The 18,398-nt window shown below is 43.4% G+C and overlaps 1 protein-coding gene across 2 annotated transcripts in view; it reads left to right on the top strand.

Moving 5' to 3' along the window:
* Positions 1 to 18,398, top strand: part of Plxna2 (plexin A2) — a 201,244-nt gene that overhangs the window by 122,577 nt on the left and 60,269 nt on the right. For both annotated transcript variants that reach the window (XR_004946163.1, XM_036202014.1), the window contains exons 5-9: positions 6,651 to 6,751; positions 10,173 to 10,296; positions 11,478 to 11,631; positions 11,999 to 12,095; positions 14,329 to 14,443. Coding sequence is in view for 1 of the 2 variants with exons in the window: in XM_036202014.1 (XP_036057907.1) it covers positions 6,651 to 6,751; positions 10,173 to 10,296; positions 11,478 to 11,631; positions 11,999 to 12,095; positions 14,329 to 14,443 (591 nt within the window). In the remaining variant the exon portion in view is untranslated. The remainder of the gene's footprint in view (positions 1 to 6,650; positions 6,752 to 10,172; positions 10,297 to 11,477; positions 11,632 to 11,998; positions 12,096 to 14,328; positions 14,444 to 18,398) is intronic.

Here is an 18,398-nt window from a genome sequence, read left to right as displayed (position 1 = left end):
GCACCCAGGAAATCACACTCTAATGCTTAATCGCGCCACATATCAATGACTGTCAGATAATTTCTCAAAATCAGGGTTGGGGTAGGGAAAAGAGGAGAAAATGGACTCAGCTGAAATCCTACAAACTTTGAGTAAAGCAGTCTGTAGGGAAGGACTACTATAAATGGCCCAAAGGGAAAAAAAGGCCAGGGAGCCAGTTCTATCAGTTTCAGCTGCTGTGTGCTTTGCCCCTGGCTCTGGGGACCAGAGGGTTGTTGACTATGCCAACTGCATGCTCCAGCCAGGCTGTCTATGATACTTCCTACGCTGTCACCTGGCTCTCAGCCATGGAGAAGGCCTGTGTTCCTTTCATTGTGTCAGGAGCAGGGCACACATGTGGGGACAGGTGTCCCATCTGGAAGGGGGCAAGCAAATTCCAGGGAAGCAGAGGATTAGATTCCCAGTGTCTGGGGAACAGCTTTCCCTTATCCTTTCTCTCCTCCTCTGTCTCTCACTTACATGATCCCAAAGGAATCCTGCAAAACTCTGAACACTGAACTCCAGCTGCTACCCTTGCAGCAAGTGGTGAGCTACTGCTGTGGCCTCTGAGCCAGTTCAATGCCTTGATTTTTTACCTCCATTATAGCATCTACTCTACTGCAATGAGTCTTGGTTCCCACTGAACTATAGGCTTTAGCAGGGTAGAGAATGCACCGCTTTTGTCTCACAAAGTAGTATGACCCAAATGCTCACTGACCACCTCAGAGACCCAAGGATTCAGGCATGATCTCTATCATAAAGGGTTTCTACTTTCAAGTCAGGTGTTTCTCTGGAAGGTCTCTCCAGGTCTCAGAACCATTTTGCTCTTTCCAGGTCTTCATACAGGGATGAACACTAGTGCTCTGTCCTTTCTGGGAATTCTTGCATCTGGAGATTCATACATTTTTCTGTGAACAGGAACTGTCTAGAGCCTCTGTCAAGTGTGAGAGTGACAGTTCTACCAAGGTCACAGAGTCAACCTTCCTCAGGAATTTTCTTCAAGAACTTCAGGAACAAGGCAGATCCAGTAGCTTTCCCCAGAGACTTGTCCCATAGTCAATCATAATCTTAGATGTCCCTGATGGGTGCCAATGTACTGAGTGGAGTGTAGCTTGAGACCTTCTCTCCAGCCCCCAAGCCCTGTTAGTCCAACAGCCCACTTATAAAATAAACACACAGATGCTTATATTATTTAAACTGTTTGGCTATTAGCTCAGACCTACCACTGTCTAGCTCTTACTCTTATATTCAGCCCATTTCTATTAATCTATAATTTGCCACGTGGCTTGCGGCTTACTGGTACCTTACATCTTCCTTGTCCTGGCAGCTGCTCGCAGTGTCCCCTCCTGCCTTCCTGTTCTCCCAATTTTCCTCTCTCTTAGTCCTGCCTATACTTCCTGCCTGGCTACTGACCAATCAGTGTTTTATTTACCAATTAACCATCCACAGCAGTGGAGATAGTTGGGGTAAAGGATCCTACATGCACACCCCATTGATCCATTCTTACATTTAGTCCTACTAAATAAGGTCTGGGAAGACACCAAGGATGCAGGGCCCCTGGACCATAGGAGCCAAGAACATAGTATGAGTCATCTTTAATTAAGAGTATTTCTTAAGTAAATGACTTAATAGGACAGTTATAGTCATTAGAAGTGTAATTATAAGACATAAGCTCAAACAGGAAAGAATGTGGAGTGTGAGGGTGGAACCCAGTCAGAGGCAGTTTTGGGGGCCAGGGAGGCAGTGGACAGGGAGGGGCAGGAGATGATGCCTTTCTTTGTGAGCCCTCCCATGCAACTCATCTAGGATCTCCTAAGACAACCCAAGAATCTCAGATCTCAGCACTCACTGGAGGGGCTTTGGCCTAGTTAAAATGAAATAAGCAAATACTGATTAAAGAATCAAGAAGTATTTCATTAAACTCTGAATTAGCCCTGGAAAAGCCCTGCCCTCCACATGTCATGGCCACTCTAGGAGAAAATGCCCATTCTCCTGTGGCCTGAAGCCTGGTCCTAATTGGTCCTAGCAAGTACAAGACTGCCACCTGGGGCTCCACACAGGGCTTCTCCAAACTCCCCAGGTTTGATTGAACTTGGTTATTTGAAGATTCTAGGGACTAGGACTTAAAAGAATCTAATTTCTTAAGCTAGGTATGGTAACAAGCAGAGGCAGGAGGAAAGAGATTTCAGAGCCTGCCTAAGCTACATAGCAAGACCTTCTCTGTATAAAAAAAAAAAAAAAAACTAAAACAAAAACTAAAATAAAACATAAAATCTAATGGGGTAAGTCCATTTCTCCCTGGGCTTGAAGAGGTCCCTAGAGTTCTTTTGTTTGCATCCAGGCTTTTGAAACATTACTTCCTGCTATAGCCCAAGGGCAGTCTGGTTGGGGGCCTGGGTTTCCTGACCTCAAGACCTGCCTTTTAAAGATGTCCTAAGAAGCTTAAGTCACCTGTGCCAGAGGCTTTGAAACTTCAGCACATCTGCAAACTGACTGGGGAGGTGGCAGTTCTGACTGAGTGGACCCAGATTGAGTTGTCTAACCTTATGGTGATAACGTGGTTGCAGTTCAAGAACAATACATTGAGAACCACAGCTCCTTGGTAGCCTCACAGCCACCTATTTATGAAAGATATTCTTTTGGCTTGTGAATAACAACAGGCTAAGAGCTCAGAGATAATCTAACTCTTCCCCAGCCTTCCCAAGGGCACCAGGACCACCTTTCTAACTCATACTCTTATTACCTCATACAGGATCCTAAGAGACTCTGCTTTCCTGGGTTGTGAGTCTATCCTTCTGAAATATGTTAAAGATATTCATCCTATAAGACTCAGGCTATGACAGATTCACACAAAAGTCTCCTGGCAGCACAAGTAGAAAGAAAACAAATGTTGGCCATAGACAGAAGTTGCAGGCTTGGTTACCACTTCCCTAGTAGCTATATTTCAAACAGTAAGAAGATCTCATTTAACCTAACATATGCAAAACATTAATTTTTGAAGATGTCAATATCAAATTTCTAGTGTGATATTTGTTTTTCTTTTCTTACTAAATCCTCAGGATCAATATTCATTGGGTATTTATAGCACACCTCAGTTTGTACTAGTACTCTCAAATATTCAACAAACACACATGACTAATTGTGATCCTATTAGACAGTCAGTATAGATACCAAAGTCTTTATTTTCTCAGAATCCCCTCTGCCTTTTTTCTTGTTACCCCTAGAATACAGCACTTTGGTCTTATGACAGCACATGTACAGCTTGAAGTAGTAGCTGTGTTTTAATACTGTTTGTTTTTATTCTCCTGAAATGTGTACTACCAGCCTATATGGAGTATCAGATTAACAAGTGCTAGCTAATGGAACTGAATGAAACTAAAATTACGTGAAGGTAGGGACAGGGAAGGTCCAGGAGCATGTCTTTCTTTAAGGGTCTCCTCCCAGTCACTGTAACAGCTGTTCCTCTGATTTGTGCCTAGCTAGTAGATCATAAAGAATAATGAAAGTTCTCAAGCCCACCCTCTTTCTAAGTTTCCTGTTTCACTTTACTCTGCCTTTTAAAAAAATCCCACTAGGAGGGCCCAGGAAATAGGAAAAATAGTTGTGCTGTTGGTTTCATGTTTGGAGAAGAACAGGGTTTCACTATCTCCATGGCACTTGGCATAAAAGTGGGCTTTGTTTCTGGAGACACTGCTTTCATTCAGGGCCCCCTTTCCCAGCTGCTGAGAGCTGGGCTGTGTTTTGACAGACGGGCCGAATGCAATGCAGACAGTTGTTTTAATTTCCAGCCAGATGCAGACATCACTCACAAGGAGCCCAAAACCCAAGAAAGGGAATGGGCACTAGACTGCTGCTCTTAGACCTTGCAGAGTAGACCAGAGGGGTCCAACAGACACCTATTGGGCACTGGGGTCCCAGATATCCTGAGAGATTGAGAAACATCAGACTTGAGCTTGGGACCTATTTCTCTAGGAGGAGCCTGTCAGAAAGGTACTTCTTGTAGTTGTTGCTGACTGTGAGCAAGTTCCAAAGATTATTCTTTTATAGTGATAGCTGGATGTTGTCTTTCAACTGGCAAATGTACCAGTCTTAGGCTGGATAGCTCAGTAGGCAAAGCATTCACTGCATAATCATGAGTATCTGAGATCAGATCCCTATAATTCATGTAAAGCTGGATTTGGTGGCATGATTTAGAATCCCATTGCTCCTATAGCAAGATGGGAGGTGGTACCAGGACGCTCACAGGCCAACTAGCTTGTTGAATATCTCAATGCACAACAAAGAGACCCTGCTGCCAACAAAGTAGGAGGCAAAAATTGGCGTCTGAAAATGTCTTCTGATGACGTGTGCATGGTTTGTTTGGTTTTTTTTGTTTGTTTGGTTTTTGTTTTTGTTTTTTTAAGAGAGGGTTCCTCTGTATAGACCAGGCTGTCCTGGAACTTACTCTGTAGACCAGACTGGCCTCAAACTCACAGAGACCTGACTTCCTCGGCCTGATTTTAAAAAAAGAAAGAAAGAAATTGTAGTTTTAGAGATAGTGAGTAAAATGTGAGAGATAAAATTCTTGGATATCCAAATTGTAAGGGACCACAGCCTCCTTTCAAGGTAAAGTCCTTTTCATAGCCTCCCAGAGGCTCTTCCTGCCAACCATCCCCATGATGGGTATATTTTGGACAAAATGACTATTGAAAATCATACCATTGTGATTTTCTTATGTCAAGGCTTCTCATTCTGACACTGTAAGTCTGTTTTGGTAGTCCATGATATCATTAGCCTCTTTACTTGTTACATCAATCACCCTCTTAGTTTGCGCAGGGCTGATTTAGAATCAACCCAAACCCTCAGATATATTATGCTTGAAGTTTTTAAAGCAATGATTCCCCAATATACATTTAAAGTATTTACTTTTTAAGACAGATTTCCAGATTTTATGCTTACCTTCCCTACATCTTATTTCCTTATTGAAGAGAAGTTTGATTTTAAGGCTGAGCATGTCACTCAGTTTTATTGTTATGGTATAGGGTGGATGAATGAGAAAAGATGCCTGCAAGTTCAAGTTAGAATGAACTTTTCCATGACTGCTTTTCCCTATGATAATCCTTCAGCTTGGAAAGTCTTTTGGGTCTCTCCACCTAATGATTCCTCTCTTCACTATCCTTTTCTTTCTTCTCCCCTTCCTCCTTCTCCTACTATTCCTATTATTTTTATAAGACTGAGTCTTCCTTTGTAACCTAGGCTGGCCTGGAATTCACTAGGTAGCCCAGGCTAGGTAACTTATAGATAATAACAGCTCACGCTCAACACTCAAGTGCTAGAATTCCAGACATGTGTCAGCTTGCCCAGCTGGATAAATTCTTATCCTTGAAGACTTGCCCATAACCTCTTTCTCCATCTTCCTCACAAATTAGCCTGGATACCCCTTCTTCTGAGCTCCCAAGGCACTAGGTACTCATACCAATTCTGACTCCAGTGCTGAGCAACATACAGAGCAAATATCAGTTGGAGACTGCCAATTCTAGTGGACTGTTGGGATTTGCTCTGCCTGAATCTGTGCCATTTGCAGTGGATTCTCTGTTGCTGAACATCACAGAGCTGACATTCAATAAGCTTTCATTGAGTTTACCATGTTAGGATCCATTCAGACCCTCTGGGAAGGATTTTGTAAACATGTTTTCCTCACATCGTTGTCTCCTGCCAGTGGCAAAATGTTCATTTTATCATTGGACAAGTGTCATGTGTTCACCTGGGCTCACACTTTTAGCAGGTGGTTGTTCTCTATGGCCCAGCAACTAATCTTGTATTTCCAACCCAGCATGCATTTTTGCAACTCAGAAGCCTCTTACCTAGCCAACAATAGACACCTAAGATATGTTAAATGGGAAACTCCAGTCATCTAGCCCTTTTGCCTGGCCTTTATTGTCGCATGTGCTGGGCAGGTGCAGGAGAGTGGTGTCCACACACACACACACAGCTCAGGCCCTTGCCAAGCTCCTCCAGAAAACCAGGATGGGTTTCAAAAGCTGTACTTTAGGGGGGGGGGGATGCAGGGGGCAAATTCCCACTATGCAGGCAAAGCAGAATCAAACAGGCAGCGCTTCTCTGTGGAGGTTCCCATTTAGCCAGACTTTTCAAAGAATGGGAGATTGACTAGAGAAACTGAATGCAGACTTCAGAGAATGAGATAATTGGATCCAGGTGGTACATTTGGTTAGCTATAAAGTACTAGTGCCATGCTATGAATATTATTTGATGGGAAAAGTTTCTCCCCCCTCCCCATGTGTGCTGTGCAGGAAGGATGTCTCAGCCCAAGCCCAGCTGAAAGCTCTTCAGAGATGAGTTTGTGCTACTCAATAGCCTTTCAGCAGAGTTAACCATTTTTAACACTTGCCCAGGACTTGCCAGGCTCTCAAAAAGACACTGGTGGAAAGAAGCAACAGGCTAGAGGATTTCCTTTCTACTTTTGGTAAACTCAAGGAGTCCTGAGCTACCACCATTCAGACACTTTCTGTTTAGGATTACCCTCTTCAGACTCAACCCAAAATGAGATGGGAACACCTTAGGGGGCATGGATAAAGGAGAGTTTTAAAACACACCTTCAATTTGTCACAACCTGATCTTCCTCTCTCTGCCAGGTCTCCAGGGTCCCTGTTGAATCATGTGAACAGTACACAACTTGTGGAGAGTGTCTAAGCTCAGGGGATCCTCACTGTGGCTGGTGTGCCCTGCACAACATGTAAGTTTGTGGTATTCCAGAGGTGGTCCCAGCATGCAGAAGACTGGGAGGTTTCCTGGTATGATGGACTGGACAGTAGAGGAATTTCCCTCTTTTGAACAGTAGCTGTTATAAATGAGACACAATGTGGAAGACAGGAAGAGGCCACACAGTTTGCTTCCTGAATTAAGTCCTTTGCTCATCTTCTCAGCTACTTTGAAAACACATGATTATGTTCTCATGTCATTGTGAGAAATCACAGGGCAGCTGTAGAATCCCTAAATTTTCCAAAAGCCTCTTCCAGTGGCTTGACAAGAAGCTATGATAAGGCATACAGACCAGATGGTAGAGCAAAGAACTTGGAATTTGCACTCCAGCTAGCTGCTGTGTGACTCTAGGTGAGTGCCCTGACAACTCCAGGTCTAGGTTTCTCCTTTGCTAAACAAGGAAAGTGCCTATTTCACAGGTGAATAGCAAAGCCTAAATGAAATAATAAGTACTTTGGAAATAAAGAAAAGGCAACACAAATCAAAATAATTATTAAGGACTCTGTACCCTTAGGAGGACCCTTCTGTCCTCATTATTTCATGATTCCAAGAAATCTGCATTGCATCCAACTGGCCTCATATCCCTATTCAGACACATCCCTACCATTGAACAACAGCTCAATAGAAATGCAAAATCACACTTAAACTTCCTAATTCGAAGAGCCCAGAGGAAGAGAAAAGGGTGAAAGCCCTAAAGCAGGGGCCTGGCTAGGGATTCTGTTGCCCAATAGTGTTGAAAACTCCATGGCGCCAAGCCAGCTACCCAAGCGTCTCTATGAAATGTGCTGGGTTTGGGGTGGAGGCGGAGGCAGAGGGCCAGAGTTCAGGGTCCTGCACAATAGCTCTTGGCTTTCAGCCTCTGCAGCAGGTGTTGGGAAGGCTCTGGAGGGAGGGAGGGAGGCTTCACAGATGCAAAATCTGGACTGGATTTGAGCCCACTGACAAAGGAGTGAGTCCCTGCTTGGGTTTTTGGAAGCATGAGACTTCTCAAAAAGTTTTACAAAAGCAACCTCAACAAAACCTAGACAGTATCTTTCCATGTAGGTCAGACAGGTGGTCAAGATGCCAGAGCTAGCCACTCTACTGAGGAATGGAAAAGCCAGTGAATTTGTCTGCCTTCAGTGAGGCTGACCCAACAATCTGCAGGCTCTTTCTCTCAGGAATTTGACAGTTTACTCACAGCTCTGTAAGGTCCCAGGCTTTAAGCCCTCTCATTCTACAGTAGTCACTTCTTACCTGTGCCATCTACCTCCTTCCCATCCTCCCTCCCTGTCTCATTCTCCAGGCTTCAGTGCTTGTTACACTTTGCGTATACAGAAAGAACACAATAGAATTACAGATTGGGCTTATTATTTATTCACAGCAAAAGCACTGCTTTCACCAACTTCTATCTGCACCTATGAATAGATCAATAAAGACCCCATCTCTCAGTTACCCTAGAACACCTCATCTTTTGGTCCAGTCCATCTGTGTCTTCTAGAATGACTGAGTCCCATCAAGATAGCTTCAATTTCCTCTGCCCACTGAATTCCTCATTTGTCTTCAGAGAATCTTCCCCACCTACCTGGGTTCACACCTGTAACGAGAGCCTCAATTATATATATATATATATATATATATATATATATATATATATATATATATATAATTATATATAAAATTATTAAGGTGTTCTATGGGGAAAACAGACTCACTGATACAGGATGAGGTAAATCCAGTTGCAAAGTCCTTGGAAAGCTGGGGACCCATCACAGGCTGCTTCATGCCACCTGATCAGGTCTTCACCACCCAAGAGAGCTCCACCCCCTTTCTCCTCCCTTTTAAGTGGCAGATAAGAAGCACCGCCTCTATCAAGCCAGATAGCCCAAGGTCAGGGGCAAAGTGAATTCCCACTACACACCTTCTACCCATTCTACCTACCAAGTTTGCATGGGGACAGAGCTGCACCTTTCATATTCAGGTTTCTCATTACCTGACATTGTCACCATCAGCAGACCCTCTTGACTTTCCTTCCACCTACCCTCCATACTGCCCAGCTAGCAGGGCAGTGAGGACCCAACAACTTCAGCCCCAGGCCTGAAAGCTAGCCTCTTCTAAAGAAGTAGAGGGTTGATGCAATGGTCTGATGACTGAGAGCCTCTGGGTCCTAGGGGAACTGAAACCTTCCTGTCTCTTCTGTATGACTTGCCTCTGCAAGTGTGTTATTGTCTCCCAGACTATTTTATCTCTGTTAGGGTTGTTGCCATAAATAGTATGATTTAAAAATGAAAAGATAAAAAGAACCATTTCAGTGAGTCAATGAGATAAAGGCTCTAGTCAACAGCCTACTTTAAAACTATCATAAGGATTCACTTGAACCTCCATAATTCTTTCCTTTGACAGCACTCATATTTGAATCCATTATGTACTTGGAAAGGAAGAAGGGAGGAGCTTGGGGAGTCAGGGTAGGAATTACTGCTTGTTTGTGTATTGCAGTAGTCCTATGTCCTGTTTGGTTATTTGGTTTGGAGCTGCACCAGCACTGAACCTGATCCATAAAACACAGCATGTAGTAGCCCCAAACTTTGTGTTACTTACCTGCCAGTATGGAATGAGGAGCCTGGAGCCAAAGATGAAGATGTCAGGAGAAATGGCCACATGGGCTTTCTGACAGAGGCAGCCCTGGACACATGCTTTGTCTGTCTCTTTGACTTAAGGCATTATTTCATGACACAAACATTTATTTAAAAATACCTATGACAGATTTTGTTGAGTAAAACATGGTATTTTCCTTTAAAGAGCCATTAATCCAGCCAAAGATCACATGGATCCTATCTCACAGCTAAGACCCTCTCCTGCTTCCTAACACCTTGGAGGTGTGTGATAATGTTATTATCATTATTATTAATATCAATATCACAAGGGCTAGCACAGGGATACATCCATTGAATGCCAGGTGGCATTCTGAGTACTAATTCACTTTAACCTTAGAATAGCTTTACAAGGTAGGGTATTATCATCCTTGCTATTTTAAGGTTTAGGAAACAGAGAAGAGAGAGATTAAGTAACTTGTCTAGTGGGATCCAGCTAGCAGGTAACAGGCCTGGTATTAGAGCCTAACATTCTAGCTGCAGAGTTCATTTTCACAGCCCTGTTTCTCAAGTACCCCAAACTTCTTACTTACTCACTTACTTGAGCATTCCCTAGTACTAGCTTGGTGTTCTTTATACCTAACCACCATCTAGGTTGGAAATTAATACCTCTTCTTTGATATATCTTTAGCTTTATGTGATAGTGGACATCTGAGAATACAATGAAAGTCATGACAAAGCAATAGACCACAGTGCTGGGGTAGCAAATCTCTATTACCCAGGGACAGTGGAGCCGTGACCTCTTACGAATCTGTGTTCATATAGGTGCTCCCGAAGGGACAAATGCCAACGGGCCTGGGAAGCAAATCGATTCGCTGCCAGTATTAGCCAGTGCATGAGCCTTGAGGTGCACCCCAGCAGCATCTCTGTGTCAGATCACAGCCGGCTGGTGAGTATGCAGCAGGGAGGACAGGGACACAGAGTACACTTTTTTAATATCTGCACATATTAATCAGAATTTCAGTGCTTAAAAAATAATAATAATAATAAAACCTATGGTACAATACCCAACAGCACATTCTTAGGACATAGTATGACTTCACTCTTCTGTTTGTTAATTATTCAAGAAAGCCTTAGCTTGCCATTGTGTTTGGTGGGCAGGAGAGAGATTAAAGGAAGACTGAGACTTGTTCAAAGTGTGTGCTTAAAGAGAATATTAAACAAAGTAAAAATAGCCCTCAGCCACCTGTCAAGATACAACCCAAAATATTCTGTGTCCTTAGGCCCTGACTGCAATTTCATTGTGAAGGTTTTATGAGCATTCATGAATGTTAATTAGTCAATGAACCTTCTGTAGTTTCAGTTCATTCACACCCACCAGGAGGTTTGGGCCCCAGTGATGCTAATGAAACAATCAGGGAGGTTGTGCCTATTGTGGAAGTTGAGGGCAAACTCATTGAAAAGTGGCCTGAATTCAGAACATTTTCCAAAATTCTGAAAGTCTAGTTTTTTTTTTTAATCACTAAAATGAGGCTCTGCAAATTTAGCCAGGCTGGAGACTGCTGTTCTAGCCATCAGTGACCCTTCTTTGATCCCCTGTGCATCCTGTCCCACACCATGGCACTGCTCGAAAGTAGAAAGCCCAGAGGGAACAGAGGAGCAGAAGCTCTGGAGAACACAGCTTCCAAATAAATGGGTGAGAGGTAGCTGGGGAAAAGATCTGCTGTCTTCTACCATCCTGATGAAGCTTACATTTCAAGGAACCCAAACTAAGGCCTATGATAAAGTCTCAAATTTATGACTCACTTTCATATGTGCTTTGCAATTAATTTCCATATCAGATAGAGCATGAGATGCATATTAGTACAAATCCCCTTACTTCCTTAAACACCAAGTACTTTCTGATGCTGGACAAGATTGAAGAATTAACAGTAACAATCTTTATGAAAACCATTGACCCAACATACCACACAACCATTTGTTATTCTAATTGCTCAGCATCAAAAATGGAAGATCACTAGACCAATTCCCTTCTCTTATAGACAAAGTCAAGGAGATCCCTGAGCAATTGGTCCTGGCAGGGAGCCTTACCTGGAGCCTGGTTCTCCTGAGTTCTTGCTTTTCCCACAGCTCAGCCTGGTTGTGAATGATGCCCCCAACCTCTCTGAGGGTATTGCCTGTGCCTTTGGGAACTTGACTGAGGTGGAGGGACAGGTGTCTGGGAGCCAAGTCATCTGCATCTCACCTGGGCCCAAGGATGTCCCTGTTATCCCTCTGGATCAAGGTAAGGATTATATGCAAAAAGAGCCAATTGGTATCAAGATAAACATAGGCATCACAAATACAGACATGAAGCTACCTGACCAGTCTTCATGTACAAGATGCTAATATTGGCTTACATAACTTGTTTGAGTTTGAAAGCACTGTACTATGCCCTAAGTGAGATTCAAGGAGGAAAATGCTCATTCCTCCCAGGCTGAGAATGCATAATGTGCACTGTGCCTACTTCCTGTCCCTTCTAGGAACAGGTGAGATTCAGGCAATAGATTGCATTGAGCTCTCTCAACCAAACTTCTGGGAGGCTCTATGACATGGTCTTCCCCTCAGGGTGTTCACTAGACCCCAGGTTCACACTCTGTCCTCTTTTGCAGACTGGTTTGGCCTAGAGCTGCAACTGAGATCGAAGGAGACAGGAAAGATCTTTGTCAGCACCGAGTTCAAGTTCTATAACTGCAGTGCCCACCAACTGTAAGCATGCCTCAGAAGGATCCTTGCTTGGGTCTGGATATGAGTATATGGTTCCACTTCCTCCCTCTAGGGCAAGACTTGTGCAGTAGTCACATTAAAGTCTCTCTGGGGGAGGGAGGGTGGTACATGCTCATTTGAATGGCAGTCACTTACCACAGCCCCTTATTTCATTCCTTTGGCCTCACCCCAATACACTCTACCTCCAGCTCTAAAGCTAGAATGGCAAGAGAAGGGTCCTGACCTAGGAGCTGTAAGAAGAGGTCTTCACTTCAGCCAATTGGCAGTGGCTTTGAAGCCAGGGACTGACAGTGAGTGTGGAGGAGTCCAATATTTGCACAAAGGAGGACAGACATAAGGACAGCAGCCTCTCTCAGCATCCAGTGAGGGGGCCTGGGCTGGAAGAGACAGAAGAGACTTTAACTTCAGTGTGCAACATATCCCTCCTCAATATATATTATGAGTAAGACAGACAAGAGGAACAAGAGGTTGGAATGGCCAGATGCAACAAAGGCAGGGCAAGGAGACTAAAAAATTGCATAAAAATGACCACTGCCCACTATATATCCCAACCCCAAATAAACCTGCTTGGGAACTGCAGGCTCCTTGGAGGGAGGACCTATCAACCTTCATAATCTAAAGCAGTGGTAAAGGAATCTATTGTTTGTGAGAGTACCTGTGTTACCATGGCAATCCAGTGTGATGTCACCACATTCAGTGATAGATTTCTATGGCAAGGAAGATATTGTCACAGGCAATAAGTTTTAGCAGAAAAAAAAGCAGGCCTCCTCAACAGCTAAGATTCTATTTTATTGCTCAACATTGTTTTACCCTTCTCTACTCCTGGAATTTGATTAAAAGTCTGAGTATCAAGTTCAGTTCCCTCTTTTTAATATGGTAAGCTGAGACCCACTGATAATAAGTGCTACAATGACTGACAAAATCAGCCAGTGAAAGAGCCTGGTGGGGTCCAACAAACACCATTTATTTCATCCTGGTTGATATTCACTATTTACTTGTTGAATCATATGATAGTATCAAGAATCTATCATTGATGGAGTACATGAAATAGCACTGACTCAAACTCAGAAACAAGGTGATTTTAGACATTACTGGACCTGGGGTGTGCCTGACTAGAAAAGAATCCTTTCTGGGGTATATATGGGCCAAATCACCTAACCACTTTATACCTTACACTAGTCTGAGACCCCTGAATGAAAGCCCCTACCACCCAAACTTAATAAGAACCCCACCAGGTGGCGCCAGAATGCAGACCTATTTCTGTTCTTAACAGCTTGGTACAGTTCTGAAAAGCAGAACTATACTAAATTGTTAGATATAGAAGCTGAGGAGGAGGAAGGCCAGAACTCTTAGTACGTTTCAGAGTGGTCTGCACACACACAGAGCCTCCAGGTGAACCCTAAGGGAGGAAGTGCTCTCTGTGGAAAGAACATTTATCCCATAGGCATAGGCTATTGCTCCATGCCAGGACCACTAGAGATATGGGGCAAATGCAATACTGTAACTTTCCCAAGCTCAGTAACATAGGTGATGTGAACCAAATCACAATATTCTAATGTTATTCAAGAAGTTGAAATAATAGGTGATTTAACTTCTTCAAAATAATAATCACATTTAACATAATTCTTTTCAAAACCATTCCCTATTCATTATCTCACTTGACACCAAACAGCCCTGTGGACCACACAGGAATGGTTTTACAGACAGATGAAAAAAATTTAATGCACAATGCAAGTGACTTACTCAGAGTGACATCAATGTTGGCAGCAGAAGCAAGACTATGATCAGATCTGCCTAATTTCTTCCTCTGCACTCTTATAGCTACCCTGACTGATAAGCAATGGTGTACTGGCATTAACTATCAGCAATCAAGTTTTTAAAAATATAATGCATAGTGTTTACCAATTTCTATAATTTAAATGCTTCCACCATAGCCAATTTCAGCCCAACAGACTGAAATTCTAGCTTGCAAAATTCCTGAAAATATAAACTAGCACACCTACTGCTACTGTTTTACAGGTTAAATATTCCCACTGAAGTCCCAGTTTGTTCCTAATTGTCTGGCCCCATGAACATCTCAGCTACAGAATCTATAATTCTCAGTACTAGAACATGCTTCACTAGTTATCCTCCCAAGAGTGAGATGAAGACGTAAGGATAACAGCCTTCTTTCATGACAGGCCTGCATGGCCCTCTTACTGTCTCCTCCTTGCAGGTGCCTGTCCTGTGTCAACAGCGCCTTCCGCTGCCATTGGTGCAAGTACCGAAACCTCTGCACACATGACCCCACCACCTGTTCCTTCCAGGAAGGCAGGATCAATGTTTCTGAGGTAAGAAGGTTATCTGTGGCATGACAACGATCCCAGGAAACCAGCCCCTTTGCACTGCAGATGGTCTGTCCAGTGGTTTAACCATCTTTTGTACTGGCCTATCTTGGTCACCTTATCAGAGATTCTTCATGTTATAAATACATGATATTATAAAGCTCAAGCAAGTAGCAACCAATGACCACCCCCAGCAGAGGCTTTATCTGCTAGACTGCTAAGACTGCATTCAAGAGTGTAAAGGTGACTTCCAGTAGAAACTAAAAGCTCAGAGGGAACATACCCAACAAACAGACTCCATGCTCTGAGAGAGTGTAATGAATGCTGTCTATTCTTTGAGCCTAGCCCTTTGCTTGGCTGTAGACTTACTGTGCTTCAATAGAACATTCACTCTCAACCATCTTTTCATGCCAACTTTTCTTCCAACTCTAAAATTCAATGATTCTTTGACTCTGATGTATTACTGGGTGGGTGGCCTTGGAGACAGAGAAATCAGCTAGTAAAAAGCACCAAGCATTGCCAAAAGTCCTACTATATTATCTAGTTGAAGCGCCTTCCCTAAAGTCTGACCAGCCTTTGTCATTGACACAGTGAAATATCACGTTGTTCACCTTTACTGTGAATATTCCGATTCCGCTTAGTAATTATTCACTAAGGTTGGTTCTCTCACATTTCCCTAGTATGCCTCAGCTCCATGAAGCTGCTTCTTCGATTTCCCTTTTGTCTAGTGTTTTTCATGCCCAAGGGTAGCTAATTAGGACTAGACAATTAAGACCTTGTACACACACACACACACACACAGACAGAGAGAGAGAGAGAGAGAGAGAGAGAGAGAGAGAGAGAGAGAGAGAGAGAGAGAGAGATTCCTCCAGTATTTTGGAAAAACTTGTAGATATTAAGGAGTGACTATGGAGTTTTCCTGTACTGCTGAGAGTGAATGTTCTATTGAAGCACAGTAAGTCTACAGTCAAGCAAAGGGCTAGCATCTAGTTTTCTAGATATATCTCCCTCCTGCTGGAATGCTATACTGTTCTTAATGGACACTGGTTATTAATTCAAGCTTGGGATTCTGTGGCACTTTGAAACTAGTCTTCTTGCTGGTAGTGGGACAGAGGTTAACACAACCTGGGGGCCAATTAAAGAATTGCCATGGGAAGCCACTACAGAAGAGCTAGAATCTAGGCAGTGGAAGGTTAGCATTTTCTGTCTTAGAAATGGACCTTCACCATGGCTACTAAAGTTCTGAAGTTCCTTCATAAACTGGAAGAGAAAACTCAGAACCCAGGGAGATGGTACAGATCAGGACAAGAGCAACTCTGAATCTGTGGAGGCCACCCTAGCAGGCAGATAGAAATCCAGAGCCAAGCCTGAGTGACCTGCAGCTGGAGTAAGGGCAAGCAGATTGTCACAGGGAGCAAGACAAATAAAACTATGGTGGAGAGACCTGAGGGCTGAGCCCCAGAGGGCTAATTGGAAGCAGCCCAGCCCCCTACAAGGAATCACTGAAGTATAGTTGCTCCTGGGCAGCAAGTGAGAGATTTGAAAGTCCCAGAAAGCTGGCTAGAGAGAAGCCACTGCCTCCCTGTTAGCAGGATTCAGTGATCACCAAAAGATCTTGGGGGGGCAAACCCCAGTCTAATTTTCTCTCTTTGGTGTCTGTGGCTTGGGTTGGGAAGCAGCATTGTTCTTGTCCCCTTTATCTCCCCATCAGATTGTGTAGGGAGCTGCTCTCTTGTCCTCATGTATGCTGGTTATTGGTACAGCATCAGGACTGAAGGGAGGCTGTGAGGGAAGCCCAGAATCCATCCTGCTGGCTTGACTCAGCAAAGGAAGTGGAGGGCAGTTTCCCAGCACAGTGGCTTAGGGCCACTTTCTCAAAGTCCTAAAATACAACTAAATCTTTTTACAACACATTCCTTCCTGGTGAATGGTTTCCAGGCTTAGATTTTTTTTTTTCTGTTCAAACCTCTGCTTTAGGGGACCCTATCCCCCAAAGTTTGAAGAATAACAAAAGTGTGTGTGTCCAGCTTGGATCAAGTTGTTTTTAGGGGTTGTAAATCCTTATAAAGCATTTTGGAATTACTAGAATATCTTTGTTTTCCCAATTCCATCAAGCCCCTCCTCCAACTTTTGAATCAAAATTTCATGCCTGTATACTTGTAAAAGCAATGTATCACTGATTAGTACCACCAATTAGCGCCACCAATTAGCAGCACTGCAACGGTCATGCCTCATGTGTTCATAGTTCTGCACCTGTGGCACAGTTCTCAGTGTGCCTTCCCAAGACTATGCCATCAGCATCACCTGCAAACTTGCTAGAAATTCAAATTCTTGGGTGCAATCCCAGATGAAGCTGAAGATTGAGAACCATTGACAGATGGCATTTCAGTTGATTCTCTAAGCTGAATGCAGTTTCACATAACTCTGATTTGACATCTGTAGTAACCAGAATGCCAACAATTTAGGGGTATTGCCCAAGGCTATGGAGAATTCAGCATCCAGGAAAAACTGACTAATTTGCTCTCTCAGAAAATTGGGGCCTGTGAGCATATTGGTCTCCATGGCCACAGTTATGGTCACTGGCATGACTTTGATCTGACCCCTTGCTATTGGTCATGAGGGTTCAGTTGTGGCTGGACCAACACAAATCTATCTCCACAGATGGAAATACTTCCCATGGAAGGGTCAGAAGGGCCATTTTTCAGAAACTTCTGGGCCAATATGCTTGGGCCTGACAAGGAAGAACTGATAAGCTGAGCCACAGCACATGCAATTCTGAAACAGGAATACAGTAGCTGACATGTATTGGGTATTTTTCATGTGTGCATCACCTTATTTGTGAATAAATCTCATGTACTCTTGACTATTTATTAAGCTGATTCTATAACAGACAAAACTGAGGCTCAATATTCCTCTGATGGTTGGTCTGACAAATGCAGATGTCAGAACTCAATCTAAAGTGCCTTTGAACAAGCTAGAATCATCTGACTCTGCCACATATGTACATATACAAGCAATACACAGTAATCATATTAACAGTTGTTAACCCAGCCTGTTACCACACAATCACTATATACCCTCTTTTATGTAATCTAGTTGTCAGGTATTACTAAAGCCATTTTGTACATGAAGAAGCAGAACTTCATCCGGACCATCTCTCAAGCCCTTTGAAGATGCTCCATCTTCACTGTGCCCTCTCCCACTTAGAGCCCTCCAACTTTCTGACAGACTACCTAGACCTCTATCTCCCTGCAGCATAGTGTTAGCAGGTAGTGTGCACAGGAATACGTACAGCTATCAGCCTTGAAAGCTCATCTCCCTCCACAGCTGGAACAGACCTAGTGAGATGTAGCTACGTAAATATCTTCTTTACACCCATCCCAAAGGAAAGATAGAAGCAAATAAATCCAATTAGCTTCCCAGGATGCTGGCTGCTCTCACTCTTTGAAGTCCAGTGGGTGAAGATAATGCTATTTCCACATGGAAGAAGTCCTTTTGAGAACTAACAAGTCCTCAGCACAAAACCAGGGGCATCCCAACCTAACTGAGTGGGCAGCAAGGCTGTGTGTGGCCCTGCCTCTTACCCACCCCTGGGATGTTCTCAAAAAGGGCATCTGTTTACCTTTATTTAAACTGAAATACCTCCTGAGAAGACTTGGCTCCAGTGGGGGATAGACAGAGGAGATAAGATGACCTAAAGTTGTTATTGGGAAGTCTGCAGGGTCATCAGGGGCCAATGGTATTTTAAGAATGTTAATGAACATCTTAACATTCTACAAAAAAGTTATTTATGGTTATTGGTGTTTTTTTGGTTTTTGGTTTTTTGTTTTTTGTCCTTAGGACAAAAACATTCTCTCTCTCTACTTTCTCTCTTTCCCTCTCTCCTTGTTCTTCTCCTCCTCTCCCTTTCTCTCACTCCATCGTGTGTGTGTGTGTGTGTGTGTGTGTGTGTGTGTGTGTG

Source organism: Onychomys torridus, chromosome 11, assembly GCF_903995425.1.
Source record: "Onychomys torridus chromosome 11, mOncTor1.1, whole genome shotgun sequence".
NCBI classification, from domain to species: domain Eukaryota; kingdom Metazoa; phylum Chordata; class Mammalia; order Rodentia; family Cricetidae; genus Onychomys; species Onychomys torridus.
The sequence above is the reverse complement of the archived record's forward strand: the minus strand, read 5'-3'. Positions and strand labels throughout refer to the sequence as shown.